The sequence below is a fragment of the Ailuropoda melanoleuca genome, chromosome 9 (genome assembly GCF_002007445.2).
Source record: "Ailuropoda melanoleuca isolate Jingjing chromosome 9, ASM200744v2, whole genome shotgun sequence".
Lineage (NCBI taxonomy): Eukaryota > Metazoa > Chordata > Mammalia > Carnivora > Ursidae > Ailuropoda > Ailuropoda melanoleuca.
The window spans coordinates 66,143,059-66,168,446 of record NC_048226.1 but is presented as its reverse complement, the minus strand read 5'-3'; the positions used below and the strand labels follow the sequence as shown (position 1 = coordinate 66,168,446).

Genomic DNA, 25,388 nt, shown 5'->3' with positions numbered 1-25,388 from the left:
ACTCCAAAGGGAATTATCTACATTAGCTTAGTTTGGGATGTAATCCATTATATATTGCATCTCTAAAGATTCTAGAAATTATCAATTATATGCTAAGATCTTGAGCTGAAGTTTGGTTTAAATCTGTTAAGCATCAAAGTAATTAATATTTAATCCTTGGAGGTGGCAGTTTTGGTGCTTTTTCTGCAAACCATGACTGCAAAGATCATAATTACAGAAATTAAGACCATTCTTTGAAGTATCATTCATCTAGCTGTTCTTGGATTACACCAAAGACAAACGCAGTACCTGAATTGCTTTTCAGGACTGTTCAAATACCTAATACAATGAATAAAAATATTTTAGAGGCTGGGTAAGTTTTACATTTCTCAAAGGGGGATTGCAAATTGTATCCCCAGAGGCTAATAGCATCTCCTCGTCTCGCTGGTTTACCTGTACCAGGTGGATGTCCAGGTTACCCTTAAGGCTTACACGAAGTGGAGGCCTCAGAAACAAGGGTCCAGGAGCTTGTCCTCTGAACTGGTTCTCTTTTTGGTAGGAAGAGGAGTTGAGAAGCCTGGTATCAACTGGCCAGTGAAAAATGAGTGTCCTTCGCTCACCCCCTAAAACAGCCTTTCCCAGCCTGTATTCATAGGTGTGTGGTCCCACCTGCTGTTTTGCCAAAAAGCAAAGAACGAATGCATTTTCCAGGTTAAACTTGCTAGGCGAGCTGCTGCATAACATGGCCCTCTCTGAGAAATCCACCTCTGTTGGCATGTTCAAAGCCAGAGGTCCTTTAGGAAGGAGACAGACTTGCCGACCATGGGGTCCTTTTCTCGAAGGACCTTTTGTTGAATAACGCTTACCCAGTGATTCCGCAGAACCTGCATGAGGAAATTCGGCCCTAAGCCTCAATTACTTCATGTTCTTTGGCAGGCTTGATGATGGCCGTTTTGCCCACCCAGACTTCCCAACAGAGCGTTCGAATGGAAACTTCTGTCATGAACATAAGATCCTTCACAAAATAATCTGCATGGTGCTCATTTTCTCTCCATCAGACAAAAAATTAAATGAGTTTAAGCAGGGGCCGAGCCCTGTTGTTTAGGGTAATTCCATCCCCTGAAGCTGGTTATTAAGTCAGCCTTTCCAGCAGGGCTGCTTCAAAACCCACCACCAGGTGTCAAACACCCGAAGGGGAAAAAAGCTGTGTTCCTAAGCCTTCAGTCTGCATGGCGGGCAGTTCTTCTGCTTGCTGTCGGAATGCAGCCAGCACTTGCAGGTCCGCACGGGGGCCCACTGCTGTGGTAGCCGTAGCCACCACTCACCCAGCAGGCTCACCCTGTGCGGAGCTCTGACTCCCTGCTGTCCTTTACCTATGCGGCAGATGGGGAAACTGAGGTAGGTAACTCATCCGAGGCTACATAAATACTAAGTGGCAGACCCAGAATTCAAAACCAGGCAGCCCACCTCCGGGGTGCATGCTCCAATCCATTTTGGTACACATTTCTCTATGTAGAATTAATAAAAGTTGACCACCGAGGATCAATCCTTGTCCAGACTTGACCCTAAAGAGAGCCTTTGCAGAGCTCTTTTTTTTTGGACAAGGACGTCATCTCAAAGTCTTTACTTTCAAGAAAGAACTTGGTGAGAGAAGATGAGGTAAACAGGAGCTCAGATTTTGAACTGGAAATGAGGCCCCCAATGGTGAGATTTTGTGTCTCTGTTTTGTCACATCATCCATGGCCTGCCAGTGCTCTTTTCCCACTGAAAACAGGGTGATGAGTGCCTTTAAATCTAGTTAGATTAGAGAACCGATCCAGAAAACCCAGAGTCAATTCAGAAAACTCATCCCAAAGACTCTGTTTCCCTGGAAAGACTTCAAATACCAAAACCTAAGTTAGTTTCCTGTTCTATAGCAAATTGTCACAAGCTCAGTGTCTTAAAACAATACAAATTTATTATCGTACAGTGTTGAGGGTCAGAGGTCCAGCACGGGTGTGGACTGAAATCAGGGTATTGGCAGGGTCGTATTCTTTGCCAGTGCCTCTGGAGGAGAGTCCGTGTTCTTGCCTTTCCCAGCTGCTCGAGGCCACCAGCATTCCTTGACTCTCTTCTTTCTCACGTTACATCTCTCTCTGACCAGGCCTGGGAAGGTTCTCTGCTTTTTAGGACTCATACAATTACTTCAAACCCACTTGGATAATCCAAGATAATCTCCCCATCTCAGGGTCCATAGCCTTTATCACATCTCCAAAGCCCTTTGCCATGTAAAGTAAGATACACACAAGTTACAGAGATTGGAATGAGGCTGTTATGCTGCCTACCAGACCTACATCATTTAACCCCCCCCCCCGAGCCTTGGTTTCCTCATCTCTAAAATGGGGATAATAGTGCCTACCTCCTGAGGTTGTTGAGAGCATTCAATGAATTAGGGCCAAGTACAGCATGTGGTAAGCCTCTGGTAAGTGCTGTTATTATTTCTGACCTCTGAGGTAGCAGTCAGCAAAGCAGCCCCTTCCTGGGTCTCAGCAACCTGTAGAAATCACAACTGCCTTAATATTGATATTTTCAGCGAGGGGGAAAAAATGTGGCTAGGAAAAAAACAAACATGAATTCGTGCTGCTTGAATATTTTATTCCTGGGAGCTCCATGACCTCTTGCCACAAGACAGAGCATAGGGCAGCTACAGTCATTCTGAGTCATAGGAGCTCATGTTTTATTTATCTGAAGCCACAGAGATGGAATTTGGAAGAAAGTCATATGTGATATTTAGAACTGATAACTACCCTCATTTTCCGTAAAGTAATAATCCTCTTGCTAATAGATTTACCTAACACGCTCTGTGCATTCGTGCAGGAAGAGCTCCTTCTCTCCGGCAACAAATACAGGGCCCAAACGCTGCTGTGAGTTGTTTGTAATCGTATCATGTGAGAAATGCAAGCCTGTGGTTGAAGGGGGGACGTACCCAACAGGGATATTTCTGTTAACAATTGTTGATCTGTACAGGCATTGAGACACCCAGCGTTTTGATGGCAGCTTTGGGGAAGGCAAAGTGATAGGACTTTAATAGCTTTTGTAGCATGACTTGATTAAATTAAAGGCCTGGCAAATAAATCCTATAAGAAAAAGTTAAAGTAATTAGTTTAATTAACCAGGAAAAGACTGAGGGGTGACTTAATCTTCCATATGAGATGAAAGGTTTTTAAGTGAGGAGGATATGGTCCTGCTGCTTTCCATGCCCACAGAGGATTAAAGGGAAAAAACTAAGCAAACCTTGAACTGAAACAGTAGAGATTCATGTTGATTTAGAGAGGACTCCATAAGTAAAATGCGGGCCTGGATGTAGTGAAGTCCCTGACTCTAGTAATTTTTAAGAAAAAAATTGGTGATGTTTTTACTTGTCTGACGTCAGAAAAGTAAACATTCAAATATTTATGATTTCAGTCCAGGGATACTGCCTCCTTGAAAAAAAAAAAATAGCTTTGCTCCAGGTTATCTTAAGGACTTCAAAAAAGAAAAAATATTCAAACAAAAATAAAATTGAGAACTCAAAATTACGTTAGCGTTTTCTTAAGGATAGGAAAATTTTAGACATTCAATTAATATTTATTGAACACTCAGTTTATTAGACATTAGGTCTGTTTTTTGGCAAGTTGCTCATAATAAGTTTGAGGTGTAATTTATTCATTAATTCCAAAAATACTTATTGAGTGACCGACAGTGTCCAGGCGCTGAATGAAGACAGTGGAGAAGAGGACAGATAAGGTCCCTGTTCTCATAGAGCTGGCGTGTTAGTCGGGGAGACAGAAAAGAAACCCAGAAATGCATGGACAGGAAATATTCCAGATGATGATAAAATGCTCTGCAGTAGACGAGGGTTGGCTCTGTTAGATGAGAGTGGTCAGAGAAGACATCTCGGAGGAGGTGATCTTTAAGCTGAAATTTGAGTGATTGTAAGGAGCCATTATAGGGAGATCAGGGAAGGAGTATTCTAGGCAACTCCGATACTTAGTGCAGAGCCCAAAGGCAGGAGACATCTGAGCTTTGCAGAGAACTGGGCGGGGAGGCCATCTGTGGTTGGCACAGGTGCGCCATCCAGGATTTTATTCTTAATGTGAGAGGAAACCATAGGAGGTTTGAGCAAAGGAAGACTGGATTTAATATATATTTCTACTGCATATATCATCCTGGATAAATCTCAGAAACAGTGCACAGTGAAAAACCAGGACATGAAAACAAGTATGATTCTGCATGTATAAAGTCCAAACATATGCAAAAATAAACAGGGTGCTATTTGAGGATACATAGAAGGTAGTAAACTGTAAAGAAAGTGAATAGTAAACATAAACATTCAGTGTAGTGGTTGCTGGGGAGATCCCAGGAGGAGCGGAGTACAGCTGGGGAGTGGTACCAAGAGACCTCAAAGGTCTTGGTAGGTTCTCTCTCTCTGGTTGCGTGTAGGGCACGTGACTGCTTGTCATATTATGTAAACAGCTTATGTGTGTATCATATATATTGTCTATGAATGACATATGTCACTATTCAAATTGTGCTTTGAAATGATTCCTCTGGCTGCTGAATGCCTGGATTGCAGAGGCCAGAGTAGAATCAGAGATAAATTGGAAGCTATTGCAGTGGTTAGAAAGGAGGTGGCAGGGAGTGGGGGAAAGGAAAGAGTTGCTGGCTGATGCAACAAGGTATGTATTGATGCCATTCATTGGGGGGGAAGGCCCCAGGAGGGATAGGTAGAGAAGGAAGGCACTCAGGAGTTTAGTATTGCCCATATTTCTGTGATATGGCTACTAAACGTGCATGTGGAGATGTCTAGAAGATACATAAATGAGACTGGAGTTGCCCATCTCAGGGTCATTGGCATATAGGTGAGGTTAGAGCTCCGGGTCTGGGTGTCTGAGGCTCCTTATATTGTTCTCATATGTTTATAATTGTCCGTAGAAATGCCAGTCACCCTCAGCTCTCTCACGAGAACTGTTGCAAAATCGGAAAGAGAAGTATGGCATTCTGAAGACATTGTATAAAATAATGTATAGTTTACTCTTTTTCATCTTTTTCATTTCTAGATTTTAGAAATATTCATTTTCTGCACTCTGCTGTATTTCCATAAGAGAAAGGGAATGAAGCACATGGTGATTCTGCTAACCCTGGTGGCCCTTCTTGGTAAGGACGCGCTTTGTTTCCTAATTCCCTCATCTAGCCACACGAAGTCAGGAAAGAGGTTGGAAGGAGGAGGAGGACACTGGAGCATTCTATTCCTTTCTCCTCGTTTCTACTTTTCAACTCTGATCTGTAGAAAGAAACCCAGTCTCAATTATGCAAATTATATTTTGCATGTCCATGGCTACAATTGCTATGTTTAATTCTTTTAAAAACATATGTAAGGGTTTTTACTTCTTGGTAATTTTATTTGCTCTCTGACAATTTGAGGATTGTCTTTCTTAGCATATAACTGAAAATTATTAAAAGAGGAACAAGTGGAGGATCCCAACTGAAACTTTTTTTTTTTTTTAAAGATTTTATTTATTTATTTGACAGAGATAGAGACAGCCAGCGAGAGAGGGAACACAAGCAGGGGGAGTGGGAGAGGAAGAAGCAGGCTCATAGCAGAGGAGCCTGATGTGGGGCTCGATCCCATAACGCCGGATCACGCCCTGAGCCGAAGGCAGACGCTTAACCGCTGTGCCACCCAGGCGCCCCCCAACTGAAACTTTTGTATCAGGAATTACTTATCAAGACCTATCTTGTTTACACGTTTGAAAAATCTTTAATGAATATGGCTAATAGGAAACGTAAATGTAAGCAGTGTGATTTTCTTAGATACAACATTTCTTTCATTTTTGATCCACCCATCTCCTTTTTTTCCCAGAGGCACCTTATAAAATTTGAAAACTGTTGCTTCTGTAAGCCCACTATCTATTTTTAAATCTACCCTCTTTCCTCCTCTCTCTCTCTCTCTCTCTCTCACACACACACACACACACACACACACACACACACACACACTCATATAAACCAACACTAGGAGCTCTCACTAATTGTTTGGAAAATTGCCTTTTAAAAATTTATTTATAATTCTTCTTTTGCCTCCCCTTTGCAGATAAGATGATCCATACATCATGTGTTGTTTGCTATGACTCTGTAGATGACACTTATGCCATTGGGACAGGCAGCAACCCTCATGTTAAGGAAGGGCTGGAACTTTCATTTTTTTTTCATTTCATGAACAGTTCTCTCCTTTGAATCGGAAGATTTGTGTTTGTGGTAGTTACTTATAGAAACAAATTTATACCATGTTCAGGTATGCTGTTGATCAAAAGAACAGAAAAAGAACTTTATATTTATTTCTTTCCAAATTACCAGATAGAGAGAACAAAAGCAAACAACTAAGAGACAAAATGTACAGTATATAGGAAAATATTGAAATAAAGGAAATTTTAAATAGAAAAGTGAGGTAACAGTATTAAGATCATACATATCAGTTATGATCATAAATGTAAATGGGGTAAATTTACCTAGTAATAGAGAAAGATCCCCAAATTGGACTTCAGAAAAATTCCCAGACTGATTTTGAAAAAGTTTCTGAAATTGGATTCAGCCAGTGTCCTCTGGTTCAGATCTGTGAGAGTTGTAGAAATAGTGCCCGTTCTAACTGGCCCTTGCTGATTGTGAAACACTTTGCTTCATGCACAAATGTCATCTAAAACAAAGTAACACAGTTTGAAAGTAAAAGAAAGCAGAAGGCCATGCTATTACTATCTAAGTTAAAAATCAAGGCGGAAGTACTAAATGGAGCAGAGGCTCCCAGAGACCCCACATCAGTGTTTAGCTGCTCTGCATGGTGGGCCTGTGGGTTGAGAGGGAGAGACCCCAGGACCAGGCCTCAGGAGACTCGGGCAGCAGCTCTTGAAAACTACATTAACAGAAATATGAGAGGAGTGGGAGACTTCTCCTAGTTCATGATAGGTAGGTAGACAGAAAGATATGTTAGGATAGAGGAATGAGTCCTTAATTTTGATCTAATTGAACTCTAAATCCCAAAAATAAACCATACACCTGCTTTCAACTGCCTGTGTGACATTTACAGAAGTTAATCGTATAATTGGCCACAAAGAAATTCTTGATAAATTCCAGGAAGTTGAAATAGTACAGACCACATTCTCAGATCACAGTGAAATAAAAACAGAAAATAATAACAAAAATAGAAATGAGTAAAACCGTAACATCTGGAAATGTTAACACCCCTCTTAAACTGCAGCTGGGCCCAAGTAGAAACCAAGATTTCATTGCAGCATATATTTTTAAAATTATTATGAAAACACTTACTATTAAACCTATAGTTTATGACTAATGCTGTATTCAGAAGGAAATTCATTACTTTAAATGTGTAAGTCAAGCATTCCACTCAAAAAGTTAGGGAAGAAAAACACTGAAATAAAGCTGAGGCAAGCAGAAAGGAGCAATTAATAAGGACAAAAAGTAATGAAATGGAGAATAGAAAAACAATGGATTGATAAATAAACCCAAGAATCTATTCTTCAAATACATTAAAATAGATCCTCCATAAGACCAAAAAAAAAAAAAAAGGAAAAATTTCAAATACCCAAAATTAGAAATAAAATTGAAAACAAATATGAAAACTTGGTTATATAAAGGAAAATAACTATGGTGGAAATGGAAGCTACATCCTGAAAAGAAGCAGGACTGCCTACTTTTATTTTCAACCTAGACAGTAATGCCTTTAAATATTTAAGAAACAGATTATTCTGATGTTGTTCAAATTATTTGAGGATGTAAGAAGAAAGCTTTCACCTCTTTTATTTTTACATAATCAGTATAAATACTGATCCCAAACAGCACACCCAAAGAATACCATGAACTAATTTCATGACTGAATATTAATGTAAAAGTCTCTAATAAAAAATTAGCAGGTAGAATCCAGAAAAAAAAAATCATTCTTAAGACCAAGTGGTCTTAGTGAAACTGGTTCTTTTTCTTTGTAACATTTACAATAATTTGTACTTGCATAGTCTACTCATACTCATATTCTGGTATGAACTCATCTCTCCCACCAGATTAATTCTATGGGGACAAAGTCGTGTCTGTTCTACTGACACTGTATATAATTACCTAGAACTGAGGACACTGCACGCAAAGTAAATCTTTTGAATTAACTGAATTAATTATGGGAATGAAAGGATGGTTCTTTAAGAAATCCATTAACATAGGTCATCATGTTAATGACTCAAAAGGGAAATATCATGTAAACAGATGCTGAAAAGACATGTTAAACTTTAATATCCATTCCTAATAAAGAATTCAAAATGCAATCAGAATAGAGATATCTGTGTGTTACAAACGTGTTTTTCTCTTTTTAATAATCTTCACTTTATTGGGAAATAATTGACACATATACTGTATATAGTTAAAGTACACAACATGATAATTTGATATGCATATACATTGTAGAGTGATTACTGAGCTCGAGATAACGAACACATTTATCACCTCGTATGGTTACTATAGTTAGCTGGTGTGTGTGCAGTGAGAATGCTTACGATCTCAGCAACCTCGGAGTGCACAATAGCACATTAGCAACTACAGTCACCATGCCACGTCTTAGATCCTCAGAACTCACTCTTCTTTTTTTTTTTAATTTTTTATTTTTTTAATGATTTTTTATTATATTATGTTAGTCACCATACAGTACATCTCCGGCTTCCGATGTAAAGTTCGATGATTCATTAGTTGCGTATAACACCCAGTGCACCATGCAATACATGCCCTCCTTACAACCCATCACCGGTCTATCCCATTCCCCTACCCCCTTCCCCTCTGAGGCCCCCAGAACTCACTCTTCTTAAACTAAACATTTGGACCCTTTGACCTACATCACCCCATCTGCCCCTGCCCCCAGCCCCTGACAACCACCATTCTATTCTCTGTTTCTGTGACATTGGAAGAACATATTTCTCAAAAGCTGGAGCACACCCATTGGTGAAAACCAGACGTGTCCTCACTGAGAAAAGAGAAAAATACCTGTGCTGGCTGGGTATTTTACAGTGATCACTAATGACTTTTATAGGAAAAATGATTGTGAAAATCATGTAGCAGCTTTGAAGAATACGTATAGTGTCAGGTTAAATGAAAAAGGAACACACAACAGTGTACCTACCTCCATTGTGATTCAAAGCACGTGTGAGGCGTACTCTGGAAATGAATGAGAGGAATTAGGCAGGTGGATTTTTTTTTTTAATGTAATATTGTTTATGTGATAGACTTAAAAATGAACTAAAAAAGAACACAGAGGGTGAGGGCAACTGGGAAGAAAGAGATCTGGCTTCCGGTGGGTGGCGCTCCATGCCCGGTCGCTGCAATCTTCTTTCTTAAAGGTCTTTTTTTTTTTTTTAAGATTTTATTTATGTATTTGTCAGAGAGGGAGAGAGCACAAGGGGGGGGGGTGCAGCAGGCAGAACAGGCAGAGAGAGAAGCAGGCTCCCCGCTGAGCAGGGAGCCCGATGTGGGACTCGACCCCAGGACCCTGGGATCATGACCTGACCTGAAGGCAGCCACTTAGCCAGCTGAGCCACCCAGGTGCCCCTTTAAAGGAGTCTTAAGACTCCCAGCAGAATGCTTTCAGCTGATCAGGGAGCTGGGAAAGCTAGGAGGTTCTTCTCTCTGCTCTGTGTTCAGATTAGAGAAGCCAAGTTAATAAATGAAGTATTGATGGCTCTAATAAGAGGGCATTGATGGCAATTTGGGAAAGTCTCTGGAAGGAGCAATTGATGAACTAGGAGGGAACTGAGAAGGCCAGATTTCAAACACAGGTCAGCTATGTCAGGTAAAAATGGTACTGCTGTAATGTCTCTTGTTGAGAACTAAAACAGAGAGACCCACCAAGAAAAAATATAAAAATCCACGTAACTGAGCACTGCCGCACAGTACTATGGGAGCGTGACTGGTTCCCTGTAGAGGGCGGCTTGCCAGTGCATTTCAGAAAAACAGCAGCTGTTAACAAAGTCCCCTTTAGGTGATTTTCCTGGGGTACTTGGCAGAGTGGTATGCAAAGATTTGTGTTCAGGAGTATTCATCACAGCCTCATTTTTAATACCAAAAAAAAAAAAAAGGTGCAACCTAAACATACAAAAATAGGGAATTGCCAAGATAAAGTACACATTGATGCAAAGGCGTACTCCACAGCTGATGAAATCATGCTTTGGAAGAATATTTAATGGCATAGAAAATACTTAATGGCAATCAAAAATAGGTTCCTAAATAGTATATACTGTATGATTCATATGTTACAATATATTCATACTTACAGACAGAAAAACAGCTACAAAGAAATATCCCCAAGTGTTAAAAATGATTTGGGGATGAGTGTTGAGATTACAGGTGATTTTTTTTCCAGGCTTTTCTGCATTTTTCCAAATTTTCTTAAAGGAACATGTCAACTTTTATAGCTTAAAAAAATGAGTTTAAAGATTATTCATAATCCCAGTGAGAGATAACCACTAATAGTATCTTGATGTAGTTTCTTCTAGCATTTTTTCTAGCCTTTTCTTCTGTATATAAAAAGAGAAGATACATAAACACTTTATATTTTTATATATACATTAGAATGATGCTGCATTAAACTTTGTATTTTCATCTGTCCTCATTAACCATACTCCCACCCAAAAATAAAACGGAAATACTTGTCACCAGCCTAGAAGTAACTTGCACAGTTACATTAAAGAGTGATTAATCAGTTGATGATTGTACATGCTTTGAAAATACAGTGATTAACTATAGCAAACCGATAGTTGGTTTAGCTGTTTAATAAAGAAGTCTAGTTTTGTTTTTGTTTTGCGGTTAAGTATAATTTAACATCAGATGGTGGTTGCATTAGCTGACCTTGAAAGGCCTTTGCAGTCCGGAGGTTGTGAGGCTAATGGAACAGTGTGTTCAACTTCTTCCCATTAATAATCCCTTTGGGAAACCTGGCTGTTCGGACCACAAGACCATGACCACATTGTGCTCTAATTTCAAGCAAAATTTTGAGGAGGAAACCAAGGTCCCTCAAGAGCTAACCTTACAGGGGCGCCTAGGTGGCACAGTGGTTAAGCGTCTCCCTTCGGCTCAGGGCATGATCCCGGCGTTCTGGGATCGAGCCCCACATCAGGCTCCTCTGCTATGAGCCTGCTTCTTCCTCTCCTACTCCCCCTGCTTGTGTTTCCCCTCTCGCTGGCCATCTCTATCTCTGTCAAATAAATAAATAAAATCTTTAAAAAAAAAAAAAACCTAACCTTACAAACTTAAACCATTGAGTGACACACATCACTGCAGATATTTAAAATTCCTAGATTAGCGAAGTTATGACTATTGTCATAATCTGTAGAAAACATGTAAAATGATGAGGTCAAAAGACGTTTCAAGATGAAGAGGGGCCCAGTTGTAAGGGCCTCTTTGTTCAGGTCGGGAGTTTGTTTTTAGAATTTATCACCCGTTCTCCTCTGTTAATTATGACTTTTAATGGAAAGAAAATGCCTAATTTGGAAGTGTGTCCTGGTACTCTTCAAATTAAGGTATATTCTCAGTTTTTGGAAAAGGAGATGGGAGGCCATCAGCTGCTATTTTAAATATATACATATATATATGTATATATATAGAGAGAGAAGCTAAAATATCCAAAAGCTAAAAGGGATAAAGCCCAGATATATTATGACCGGGTAGATCAACAACACCAAAGATGTTTCTCCTTCACATTGCCTTTGACTTTTAGTTATTTGATCTCATGTAAAAATTATTTTTTCATTTTCTGTAAGTTTCAGCTAAGTTATGGAATTATATGCAACATTAAATGACCAGAAGCAAAAAGAAAACACTGTTTTCTTCCTACAGGGACATGGTGTTTCTAGAAAATGCTTCATTGCTTTCATGTTATAATCTTATCAAGTCACTTCATTGCTATTTGGAACCTATGAAAAATTTGTCCTGCAGATAGGTTCCTCTTTAGCATAGAGAATAGACATTGCTTATGTAAATCTTAGATTTATGGTTGACTCCGAAAAATGCATGCTCAGCTCTGGTCCTGCTTCCTATTACCGTCTTTGTCAAAAAAATGTTTTTCATGAAAGTTCTAGACATTTATGAACAAAAAGGCTCATACAGAGACTCAGTATAACTCTTAGTAAACTCACAGAGCAAGCTGCCTTCCACGCTCCACTTTTCTCATCTATTTGGCTTTGAATTTTTTCAGTATAGTTTAATAGTTATTTTCCCATTCGTGTCACATGGACTGTCTGACTTTTCTTCTCCCCCTCCTTCATTGTTTTCTACTTTCCCATCTCCTAGTAATTATAACCTCTGCAGCATCCTTTCAATGGTTAGGTCTGGAAAATAAGCATCTCGCTGCAAAGATAAAAAGCACCCCGTCGCACAGCAGATCTTCAGCTGATTTAAGCAAATTCAGGGTCCAGCACGGCTTTGAGCAAGAGAGCTACTGGCTGGCTGACGCCACGTCTTTCTTCCACCTCATACAAGCCCTGCATTCCGAAAGCACAACGGGGTTCTCGACTGCTCTGCTGTGTGAACTTGAGATATTTATTTGTAATTCTGGCTCAACGTTGTATTTTATTTGTGTTTCCTGTTTTCTTTTTCAGCCTCACTGACTGTTATTTCGGTAAAAGCAGTCTCAGGCATGATCACTTTTTCTGTGATGGATAAAACGCAACTAACTTACCCCATCTTCTATATCATGTTTATCATCATGATCGCATCTTGTGTTTTCCAAGTCAAGTAAGTTAGCTTCTGCATACTCACTCGTCTTTCATCATTCCTGGGCTTCTCTGAGCATTAATCTTTATTGGCGTCCGTTGATAATTAAAAGTAGGTGTAACTGATTTCTAAGGGTGAAGGGTCTACAGCTTATCCTCAGCCAGCATGCCTCGCTTTATCCTTCATGTCCAATAATAAGTTTTTTACTGAGCATTGCCTTCATGTCTTGTGAGTTCTAAAGTATGGCCGTAATCTAGCTAAGTGCACTTTGATACTTTCCTGATGCTTTTCTGCTTGTAATTAATATCCATCGTACGCAGGTTGTCATTAGCAATAAATCAAAGGGGCAGGTCCACATCCAGGATTTCATTCTAAATATAGGAAATACATGAACCCTTCACCTTCATCCTTAGCTCATGCTCATTAATTGCCCAGGGATGGACAAAACCAGACGTTTGGCCGGGAGGGAAATCCTTTCCCCAGAACTTTGTATCCTTGGCCAGAATTTTCTTTGTACCCCTGGGATCATGGAATGATTGTTTTGTTTCTCTTGGGGCCTAATAGTGGTGACATGGAACATTTTAAATTTCTGTTCTTCTCTGCCCCCACCTCCATCTGCTCCAGTCACTTCCCCTCCATTTCACATTGTGATTATGCCTTTGCCTGCGAGGCTGTCTCTAGTCAGCCGGGAAGTTTTCTGTTTATCCCAAAATGCTATGCAAAAGCACCATCCCAGTGCCAGCTGGGAAATCAGAGCCTACACTCAAGAAGAGAGGGGTTCCCTGCATGGATGCCAGCAGTCATGTCTAATCATTACGGCTCGGACATGGGCCCTGTTGCAAGGCATGTGGACAATGACTGGAGAAACCCAATGTTTGGTCATTGTTTCATCTGTCATTTCCTTACAAGAATGAGGGTGTTTCTAAAGCTTGACTCTCACTACTTTGTTTCATCCCTTTCTTCTGAGTTAATCAGCACTACTAGAATATCTTTTGGAGTTTAGTGACTAACGTCGTTATCTTTCAATTCAGCTTTATGAATTTCAGTGGCAGGTATAACTGAGGGTACCCTGCATTCCCATCCCCCGGGTTCTCGTCCCTGCCTCTGCCACTCCGGAACTACGCTGAACGCACTAGAACTGTAGGACTGGCCACCCAGCGAGACCGCCCGAGGGGGTGTGCTTGTTCATAGATGCACACGTATACATACATAAGTGTGTGCACACGGGCACATGTGTACACACACACCCTCAGACATACCTGGGCTCCACCCACAAAACATTTTTTTTTCAATGGTGCTACAGTAGGACCTAAGGATTTTTTTGAAAAAATTGTCAAGTCGGTGTCAGTGCCAGGGCAGCACGGCTTCGATGCGGGAGCCTGAATCACGCTGGTGGCCGGAGTGAGAAGCTGAGCCCCCACATGTGCTCTGCAGCTGGAGTACCGAGTACGGTTTCTGAAACGTTAAACATTCCTTCACTTCTGCATCTTCTTTCTTGGCACGTGGCACGTCAGTGCATAGCTATACTACTCCCCAGATATGATATTTAACAGATTCTAGGGTCGATCCTCGTGAGTCCGCTCCAGGGTGATGCTGGTCCAGCAGCTTGAATCGCTTCCGACTCAAACTTCTGTGGCCTCAGAATATGATTAATTGCTTTTCATTGTTACTGTTGTTGGTTTAAACAGACCATAAAACCTGACATCTGATCTCCTACATCAGCTGCACATAAGCTTTGCTGATTGGAAATGCCCTTTCGCTGCACTTCCTCTCCCTTTGTAGTTGTAGCTTAAGGACATGCGGTTTGTGATGTTATTGTTAACTTATTGCTGAGCGCCTCTTAAAGCCAGAGCTCCAGTAAGTGCCTTCTGCTCTAGGTTCCTGCATCAAGCCACGAAACTCTACAATACCACGATCGTGGTGCCTGTCAACCACGTGCTCTTCACGACCAGTGCCGTTATCGCAGGTGAGCGTTGGCTTTCTATCCGTCAGTGATCCTACCCCCACACCAGCCATAAAGCAAGTCTCTCTCAGGGTAAATGACACAGTCAAGGAATCTTTAGGACATAAGGACCTGTGTAGCCCACAACACATTGTCCTCACCTCCGCCCGGGACTGAATTTCCTCCATAAAGTCCTTGAGGATGGGGTATTCCGCTTTGCGTGAGAACTCCCTAGGGCTGTCTCCAGAGACAGCGCAGTCCTGTTCTGGATCACTCTAATTGTTTGGGGAGCTCGAATTATTAGAAAGTGTTTCCTTATACTGGACTAGTTTCTAGTGAATTCCCTGTGAATTCAAGACTCTCATCTTAGCTCTGCTTTCTGGAGTCTTCTCCTTGCCAGCCTTTCTGATAATCGAAGCAGCTGCAGGGCCCTCTTTTATGTTGTCTCTGAACCAAACATCCCTATTTCCGTTAACTCTTCCCTCCCCGTTCCTCACTGTTTTGTTCAGAGAGAGGGGTCCAAAACTGGGTCCAAAACTGAATCCAGTGTTCCAGAGAAGGCCAGGCAGATGAGAATAGAAATGACTATCATTGCTGCTCTGGCCTCTATTTTTCTACTATTATAGTTCTTTGGTATTTACTGACAATTAAATATATATATACATAGAGAGAGACAGACAACAGTGTTCTTAAAAAAGCATACATTTGAAATTTGATCCAAATTAAAATACAGTAGATTCCGGTATTTCATGCCTAAGTTTAATACTGGTGTGGCCCTAGTTTACCAGCTTACTGGATCTATTTACTACCTTCTCATATTGGAAGTTCATTTCCCAAAGCAAAGTTTATGCATTTTGGAAGCAGTTAAGGATTATGTTCCTAAATTGGCACATCTTTCTTGTTCCATGGCAAACAATGTGACTGCTAGTGGGCAGTTTTTAAGAAAAATTGATGCATTTTTTTATTTCCCAAAATTGAACCTAACTTTTAAAGAGAAAGATCATATACCAAGACATCTGATTTTTTTTTAGCATTTTATGCTTATTGACAAAAGAAAGTAAGAAAAGATTGCATATTTGTGTGCCCTAGAATTACTAGGAAAAAAATTAATAGGGCCAAAAAGAGTTACAGGCATGACATATAGCCTAATGGTTAATATTAATATTGTAAAGATGTGTAAAAAATGTAGGTCCCTTGAAAAGAACATTTTGTAGGAGGACCGACAGGGCTGGAATCTCAATACTCAACACACCAAGTAATTGATGAGTCAGGGAGGCTGGAACTTTCTAGGAGCGATCATTCATCTGTTGTTGCTGAAGCATGGAATGGAGGTGAAGCTTCTTGACCAACTTTCCCTTTTTGCCCCCATCAAAAAGTCTAGCTTAAAATTAAAACTCAATACCATATTTTGCCTGGAAACTAGTAAAGTTTCTGTTTTGTTCTTTTTATGGCAATACCTGACTCCAGCCAGTCTGCAGGAACACAGGCACTCTCGTGGCGCTGGGCAACATGGGACTGCCCTCCTAGAACTCGTTTCCTAGTCTTTATCGAGAGCCTGAAAAATGTTTCTAGTCTAGTCTCTGATTCTACAGCTCAACAACAACAACAAATAACCCGATCTAAAGCTGGGCAAAGGACTTGAATAGACATTTCTCCAAAGAAGATGTACAAATGACCAATAAGCACAGGAGAAGACGCTCAACGTCACTGATCATTAGGGAAATCGAAGTTGAAACCACCAGGAGTTACCACCTTATACCCAGTAGACTAGCAACAAAACAAAGCAACCAACCCAAAACAACAACACAACAAAATTAACAAGTATTGCTGAGGATGTGGAAAATTTTGAATTCTGTGCACTGTTGGTGGGAATGTAAAATGGAGTAGTCACTATGGAAAACACTCTGGCAGTTCCTCCAAACATTAAACACAGAATTACCGTACAATCCAGCCATTCCACATCGGGGCACATATCCAAAAGAATCGAAAGCAGGGACGCAGATAGATATCCATACGTCTGGGTGATAGCAGCATTATTTACAATAGCCAAAAGGTGGAAGCAACTCAGATGTCCATCGATAGATGAGTGGAAAAAGAAAATGTCGTATGTTGTACAATGAAATATTATTCAGCCTTAAAAAGGAAGGAAATTCTGACCCATGTGACAACACGGATGAACCTTGAGGACATTAGGCTGAGTGACGTAAGCTGGTTACAAAGAGACCAGTGCTGTAGGATTGCACCTAGATGAGGTATCTGGAGTAGTCAGACTTACAGAAATGGAAAGCAGAGTAGTAATTGCCAGAGGCTGGAGGAGGGGCAAATGGGGAGTTGTCCTTTAATGGCTATAGACTTCCAGTGTGGCAAGGTGAGAAAGGTCTGGCGATTCGTTGCTCAACAGTGTGAATATACTTCACACAAAAACTGCAAACTTAAAAATGGTTATGATGGTAAACTTCAGACTATTTGTATTTTACTACAAATTTTTTAAAAGATTTTATTTATTTGTCAGAGAGAGAAAGAGAGCACAAGCAGGGAAGAGGGTCAGAGGGAGAGGGAGAAACAGGCTCCCCACTGAGCAGGGAGCCCAACGTGGGGCTCCATCCTGGGACCCTGGAATCATGACCCAAACCAAAGGCAGACGCTTAACCAACTGAGCCACCCACACATTTTTAAAAAGATGTTTCTACTCTTTACAAAAGAAATTCAGCTTTAAGCAGCAATAACAAGAAAAATCCTAAAATACTGAGAAAAAAAAAAGAAATATGTACAAAGAAGTTCATTGCTACTTGACTAAAGCAAAAAATTTTCAAAAGAGCTTAAAATTCCCTTAGAGAAATGAATATTATGGTACATCTGCTTAGAATAACACGGAAACATTAAAATGATTACAAGGAAGTATGCAATAACATGGAAAAATGCTCTCAAAATGTTCATCCACTTGACAAATATTTATTAGAATGGACATGGCTTCTTCCTGGATGAAGTTTATTCTCTAGGTGAGGAGGCGGGCTTCTGAGAGCGCTCCTTGGGTATAGGACTGTCTTGTCCGCCATGGTGGCCACAGCACCTCGCCCAATGGCTGGCATGGAGGACTCAGTAACTACTTGTTGGCTGACTCTCAAGGCTAACACCACACACACACACACACACACACACACACACACACACACTCTCAATTCCACATAATACAAACTTTAAAGATACCTTTTAAAAAAAAATAACTCTCTGAAGGCTTTGGGAACTTAGACTAAGAAGAAATCATCAAGACCAGCAAGGAGGAAGACAAGTGTATCAAAGTAAATAACACATCCAAGTTTTCCTTCTCCCAAAAGTGAAGACCAGAAGAAAGAGAAGGGAGAGGGAGTTGGCAGTGAGAAACAGCTGGGGAGAAGGGCAGTTGCTACCGTGTCCTCCAGTGCACGAGCACACACAACGTATGGCCAAGAGTGCCAGCCCGGGCGGCCAGCCGCTGCGCTAAAGGATTGCCGTGTCACGGACCCCAGAGTGCGCCCAGACTCTGAGGTCGGGCTTGCTGACCCCTGGCCTAAAAGTGTAGGGGGGAAATGTCACTAGACTTTTGTTTTCTTGCCTGTTCCAGTGGGACAAATCCTAGACTGGATAAGAAATTTCTCTTTCCAAAAGTTATGTCAATTGTGTTGATTTTATACTTACATTATATAAACTCTGCGAATCTATGTTCTTTTTGAAATTACTGAAAATGTAAGTGTGGCATGCAAATATTTTTAAACTTAAGCTACTGAATGTGCATGTTAAGGGTAACTATACTTAGAAAAAATAATGCATGAACATAATTTGAAAAACAATGTGTAGCTAGTATATATATTCTTACCCTAAAATTAAGTTTGTCTTTTATTCCTGTTATAGGTATCATATTTTATCAGGAGTTCCTTGGTGCAGCTTTTCTAACTGTGTTTATATATTTTTTTGGGTGAGTAGATGTCTCATAAGTAAGGAATGTGAAATCCTATTACTTTTATGTGGGATTTTTGGCATTATACCTGAGGTATAGAAAATTGGAAGACAATACAAGAAACATTAGTTTCCTGAGCTCTTAAAGGAAACATGGTTTTCAATTTAACACCCTACACAGGACTCCAAGTCTTCGACTTGGTAATTTGGGTCTCTCGCTGAGGGTTCTGAAACCGGGGATTTTCAGTTCCAGCCAAGGTCTAGATAAATCCACCACCAGCTGTTGGGCCTACTCCATGACCTTTCTGTACTAACTCATACCTACCTCGCTCTTAGAAATTTCTAGGTTAGAACTCACTCAGGAGCCACAGATGCCTCTAGGGTCACCTAGAATAAAAGGTTAAGTGTGGGGCAGATTATTAGCTTTGGACCTAATAACATCAGATTGGACCTAATAACACCCTCTCTTATGTCTGGGTACCCATCTTTAACTCTTCCTGGAAATTTGGTAGGCATCATTGCTGACATTTTTGCAAACAGAGAGCAGAACTTTGACAGAATATCACCAGTGTATAAGATGGTTCCAGCTGGCACTCCATTAATGCTTCGCGGTTCCTTGATCTGGTGTTCTGCATGACCATTATTATGCAGACTTGAGCCCAGACTATTTTCAGCGTAGAAAACCATCTAGCTTGAAAATTCAATTTCATAAGATACTTGGGCAAGCCTAAACTTCTAGGATCTGGAAACTATGACTATTCTTATGGCCAAGGACAATTAAATTTCTTAGAAAATTAAAGAATATATATATATATTTTTTTGCTCGTGTTGCATGCCAGTAACGGATCTGGGCATGCATGGATAGAAAATGAGACCTAGTGTCTACCCAAGGGGTTTAGAGCTGGAATTAGCCTCCAGATGGTAAAAACCTGGGGCAGAGATTTATTGGAAGCTGCCCAGGTCTTGGTTCTGGGGAAAAATATAATTGGCTGCAGCAATTAAGACAAGTTCTAGAAGGCTTACCATGAGAAACAGGAAAAACAAAACCCATGGAATTTATGTCATCATGTAGAATATGGAGCTGTTATTTAATACCATGGGTTGTTTCAATGTTCTTGTGTTCTTTATTAATATTATTCTTACAGGTGTTTTCTGTCATTCCTTGGTGTGTTTTTGGTCACAAGAAATCGAGAAAAGGAACATCTGCCACAGTCTTACATTGATTTTGGAAATATTCCTGGTAAAACTGTATATTCTTTAATTTATGATGGAAAACTTTATCCTTATAAATTAGTAGTGGCTGGTATTATTTGGGGTGTTAAAATTAATATAAAACATAATTCTTATCCTCAAGAAAATGTCTGTTTAATGATGAAACCAGAGGTGATGTTTTAACTGTCAGTGTTAATAAACATTTATTTGAATGTCAGTTTTGCACAGAACCCTGGGGATATAAAAGAACTGGCCCCGTTTTCTTGATTTGGGGGTTGTTGCAAATTTCTTTTTTGTGTCTCCTTAAACTGAAAAAGGGTGGGGATAGGAGTAGGGGATGGCTATAGCAGGGGTCCCCTGCTGCTCGGAGAGCCTTTGAAGGAACATCTAAGGACAGGAGCTTAGGCTGCTAAGGACCAGCGTTCCCGGGACGACTGCAGTGGCCTGTGCACGGTGGGGCCAAAAGGGACATTCTTCATAGTCACCTGAACATGGAGAGCTTCTCCCCCTCCCCCCTTTCCTTCTTCATCCCGATCCATTTCACATGCACCATCTTTGCAGTCCTCCGCTCTCACTAGGAAATAACTCACTGTCGTCGTGTAGACAACAGAACTGATGTTCCAAACAAAGCTAATACTTGGCTGTGTCCTCACCTCCTCCCTGCCCCCCGAATATATCCAGCTTTGCTAGGGATTTGGGGCAACCTACAGGTTTCCAGACAGAAGTAATGATGTTCTGACAGCTTCCTCCACCATTCTGTTAGGTCCCAGACTTTGGAGCAAAAACCATTAAAGCCTCGTCCCTACAACTGAGAAAATATGTCCCAAGGAATTCTGTGTTCTCTTTCCCTCTTGGGCCCTCTTATCAGCTAAAAGCATTCAAGGCAAGAATTGGCATTCGTGGCAAAGGGGTGCATTATAAATGATTTGTATGGTTAGAGGCTCTTGGGTGGAAAATAACATTTAACTCGATATTTTCAGTTCACAAAGCCCCATATGTAGTCAGCAAGAGCTTTCAGAAGCTGCTGTGGAAGTCTGCTTTTCTTTGTTGTTACATGCATTAGCACAAACATGGAAATGGAGAAAAGACTCTGGGAGGGAAGCTGTGGAGACGAGGGGATGCTTCATGTTTACCTCTTGGCTCATCCAGCCCGGCTTCCAGGCCCAGCACATGCCCGCCTGTCTCCCGTGGAGGGTGTGTGGTCACCACAAGGGACACAGAGTTCCGGGGCCTTTCTTCCTGACGTTGATCTCTTCTGTGTAGAGGTTGACCACATAGTACTAAAAAAAGGGAATAAAATGTGGGCTAGAGAGAGGAGAAATTATTATTAAGACATATTCTTTTCTGAGCGCAAAAGATTTCTTGTGATTGTTATCTCCACAGGGAAACAAATGTTGGACAAAATACAACCAGATTCAAATGGCTTATCCTATGGAACTTTGCCTGATGGAAGTGACTCAACAAAGAGCCAAAGTGGAGAGAAGAAAGAGGTCTAAACTGCCGAAGGGGATGGCTGCTGGCCTGTTATTCGATACCACCTTTAAAAAAATCTCCCTTTGTGTCCACAGCTAGTTTATGCTGACATGCGTGAGCATTGCACGCCCTTGACCCCACTCCATCTGCAGAGGCAGCCGGGGCCTTCCTAAGCTCTGACAGTCTCATGTCTTCACGGAATGTAATTTGAAGTGTTCCCCACACCCTTGATGTCCCCCTCGCAAACATCAAACCGGCTAGATCTTAATTAGAGCCTGGCTCCCCAAGCAGGACTGTCACACAAAAATGTGCGCTCACGATTTGGCTACAGAACACACGGTCTGCTTTTCCCACATGACTTCGAGCGTCAGCTGCTTTGCTTTAAAGAGACACGTTCAACCCCCAACCTCACTCCTGTACCAAAGGTTTCAGAGCATTCATTTCTCCTACATCTCTTATGAGCCTCCCCCATAAGATCTCACCTTTCTAGTCATAAGTTAGAACGGTGACTCATCTTTTCTGAAAATGAGCCCTATTATAACTTTCCTTTGAAAATTAAGTGTATCTTTAAAACGAGAGTTTATAAGTGGCATTCTGTGATGGTGTGTATACCTTGGCGGGTGAACTTTCTCAGATTAAGAAAGGAACAATTTAAGAATTAAGACCAATTTTTCAAAAAACATAGAATGATGGACATTTTCTTCAGCTATATGATCCTATTATACTTGAATTGAAACTGAAAACTTCATATCTTATGCCGACATTTGTATAGTTCTTATGACTTATCTAGTGGATTTATTATATGTTTTAACTCTTGAAGCAAGTCTCAAAAAGTGTATTTAAATTCTTAATGTTATTTTCACTAGCACACCATTTCCTCCCCCAAGTTATAATCCCAAGCTTTATAAATTCTTCTAGGCAAGAGTACAGCTATGAGTAGAGAATTGGATTTTAGCCACTTAAATCTGCAGATATAGCCAGGTGGCCCAACCTGTGTCTAGAGAGGAAGGCCATGGGCTCCTGTCCCCGGAATGGCTTTTCTGCTATGACTAGTCACTTATCTACTAAGATTCATTTGCAGGTAGAGTCCATAATCATATATGTTATTTATGATCTAATATATTTAAATGACAAGAAAAGATCTAGCCTTCATTGTAAGCAACATCAAGTAAGAAAACCTGTCCTTAATGACATTTCAAAAGCTTCCAGTCACTTCTGACATGTCAAAGTTGTTCCAGCCAGTTGTCTTGCACTTGTAAATGTTGTGTAACTCAGAGCTATTGAGACTGGAATCTTAACTGCTTTGGGTCTTTTAGCTTTGTTTTTTTGTCATAACCTATACCCCTGGCCACACCTGGCCACAAAAAAAAGGCAAGATTCGAATCCATCACCAATGTATGAACAACAACCTAGAGCCCGTGTCTGGCTTTTGAACTCCTGGTAAGAATGCCTGCTCTTGTGGAAAGTATCCCCTAATTCAAATAAAGCAGCCATATAACTTATGGCATGTTTTACTGAATTGGTCCAACATGTTGGCACTGGAAGGCTCAGCTAAGAATGTGTCTGGTGTCTTAAACTACAGATTTCTGATGACTCTCAAAACTGGTTTCAAAGATTGCACAAATATTTAGACCAAAGAGTTTCACTTGAAGTAGGACTACATTTATAGCTACAGCACGTGGTTTTGAGCATTGTAGAATTTTGTACAGACGCAAGCATGATGCCAGTACTTTAGTAGTTGCCAACATTCGCATCTTTTAAAAATTTTGAGAAATGACATTGACTTATGCACATTTAAGCTATCCAGCAATGCTTTAGAAGTCCAGGCAACATATAAAATATATTGAGACCTAATTTTACTTTCCATGCTGCTTCTTCAAAGCAAGGTGAATAAGAGTTTTAGTTGTACTGGCTCGTAAGATTTTTTAAATTACAAAGTGCATGACAACAACCAAAGCCAACCCAGTCCTTCTCTTGGCATTGTGAATTGGGGACCTTTAGCCAACAACTTGACTCATTTGACTATTTGTCTAGACGAGGGGTCTGCAAGATTTTCCTGTAAAGACACAGAGAGTAAATATTTTTGGGTTTGTTGGCCAACGTTGCCTGTCGCAACTACTCAACTCTGTCATTCTAGCATGAAAGCAAACATAGCTGATATGTAAATGAATGAGCATGGCTGTATGCCAGCAAAATTTTATTTACAAAAACAGGTGGTCAGCCCTAGGGCTATAGTTTGCCAATCCCTGATCTAGATTATTCCTTTGCCCTTGCTATGCAGCTTCTTTCTCGTTCCTTGCGCATTCAGGAGTTGAGAAGGTGACACTTCATGATTTCATGACAAACTAGGACGCTATGGGATTGTGGAGCCAAGTCTTGATATTTATATTAGGATCTTATTGCTTACACAAGATACAGAGGGAAGCAATGCCCAAGTTTCTCTTGAAAGCAGTGGTTCAGGGAAGCCTGGGTGGCTCAGTCAGTTAAGCATCTGCCTTTGGTTCTGGTTATGATCCCAGGGTCCTGAGATCGAGCCCTGTGTCAGGCTCCCTGATCAGCGGGGAGCCTGCTTCTCCCTCTCCTCCCTGCTTGTGCTCTCTCTCTATTATCTCTGTCTCTCTCTCAAATAAATAAAATCTTTAAAAAAATAAAAGCAGTGGTTCTTTTGTGCACACCACTACCTGTACTGGAAGAGCCTCTCCAATCCCACACTCCAAGCTGATAATAGCTTCAGAAATGAGTCCTAGCGACCTCTCGTTAAAGCGGAGGACTTTATCATCTGACTGCTTTCAGTTTAAGTGTTTGCTTGTTCTATAACCATAATAATTTCACTACCAGAATCGCTTGGGGAAAAAAATACAATAAAAACTTCTCAAGCGGTGACTCAGAATGTATTTTTCAACACCCTCATCCCACCCCCACAAGCTCCTGGAAATTCTGTTTTGTGGCAGGGAAAGAACAGGCAAGGACAGATAGCATAGATTATTACAATTTCAGTGCTATTGAAGGGTAATGGTGATAATGTGCAGGTTTGGCTCCAAAAGAAGCAGGTGTAATGGTGGACATGACTCAAATGGATTGAAACACTGAGCCTAATTCCTGGAAGCCAAGAACCCGCTTTATGCTCCTTATTTCCAAGCACACAGCTCATCCAGGAATGGTGACTATATACGCTCGGCCACACTAAAGGCTGTTTCATACTTGCCAATTTAATAGTGATATTGTGGACATAAATATAGCAGTTACTAAAATGAACCCTCCCAGCCCCTCTCCAGACTGCTTCACTTAAATTCCGTGGCTGGTTATAGAGACAATCCTTGCACGGGGCGATGGCAAACGTAACGCACATGCCTGGCACTAGCGATGCGAGTGCTTTAGTGAGCTTGCTAGATAAACACCACGCATTTTGAACTTTTAGAATAAGATCTCAGAATTGAACCTAACATGAGTGTGTGGGAAATTTAAGAGCTGCTTCTAATCATTAGACTCATCAACAGTCTGGTTCTTATTATGGCCATCTTGAAATTAAAAAAAAAAAAATTCCACACAAACACGGTTTCCATTGCAAATATAGGCCAGTCTTGGGCTATTAAACCTCGTGTTTCAGCAATTGTGGTAAAGCACAGGGAAAAGCCTTCCCACCCAGGAATTCTTGAGTCTGTCCCCTTTCTCACCAGCCTCGGGTACCACACAGCATGCTGCCCTGCGCCAGGAGAGCAAATCAATTACAGCAGCTATGTCCCGTCCAAGGAAACATTTTTTTTTGCAAGAAAGGGAGGAAACTCCTCCTTCAGTGTCAGTCCTTATTGAGAGTTAATGAGTCCCAACCACAATGTAAAAGAGGAATATCAATTCCGATATCAAGTAAATGTGGTGTTTCGCGATGCACCCAGCTGAAGCAGATGCTGCCAACGGTTTCATGGAGTTCCAGGCAAGATGCAAGATAGCCTCATGTTCCAGGAAAGAATCTCCTTCCCAGGGAACTGGCAAGTGCCTAATGGAGAGGGAGCCCAGCCGTTCCCGATGTGACCAGCACGCATGAACCAAAGACACTTTGCACATCTGAGCTGCTGCTACC

The 25,388-nt window shown here is 40.9% G+C and overlaps 1 protein-coding gene across 1 annotated transcript in view; it reads left to right on the top strand.

Annotated features, from left to right (window-relative positions):
- The window catches only part of NIPAL2 (NIPA like domain containing 2), a 72,343-nt gene extending 48,453 nt beyond the window's left edge, over positions 1-23,890 (top strand). The window contains exons 6-11 of the mRNA XM_034668360.1: positions 5,058-5,154; positions 12,636-12,771; positions 14,628-14,716; positions 18,581-18,644; positions 19,771-19,865; positions 21,221-23,890. Of these exons, the coding sequence (XP_034524251.1) occupies positions 5,058-5,154; positions 12,636-12,771; positions 14,628-14,716; positions 18,581-18,644; positions 19,771-19,865; positions 21,221-21,333 (594 nt within the window). The 3' untranslated portion in view covers positions 21,334-23,890. The remainder of the gene's footprint in view (positions 1-5,057; positions 5,155-12,635; positions 12,772-14,627; positions 14,717-18,580; positions 18,645-19,770; positions 19,866-21,220) is intronic.
- The last annotated feature ends 1,498 nt before the right edge of the window (positions 23,891-25,388 follow it).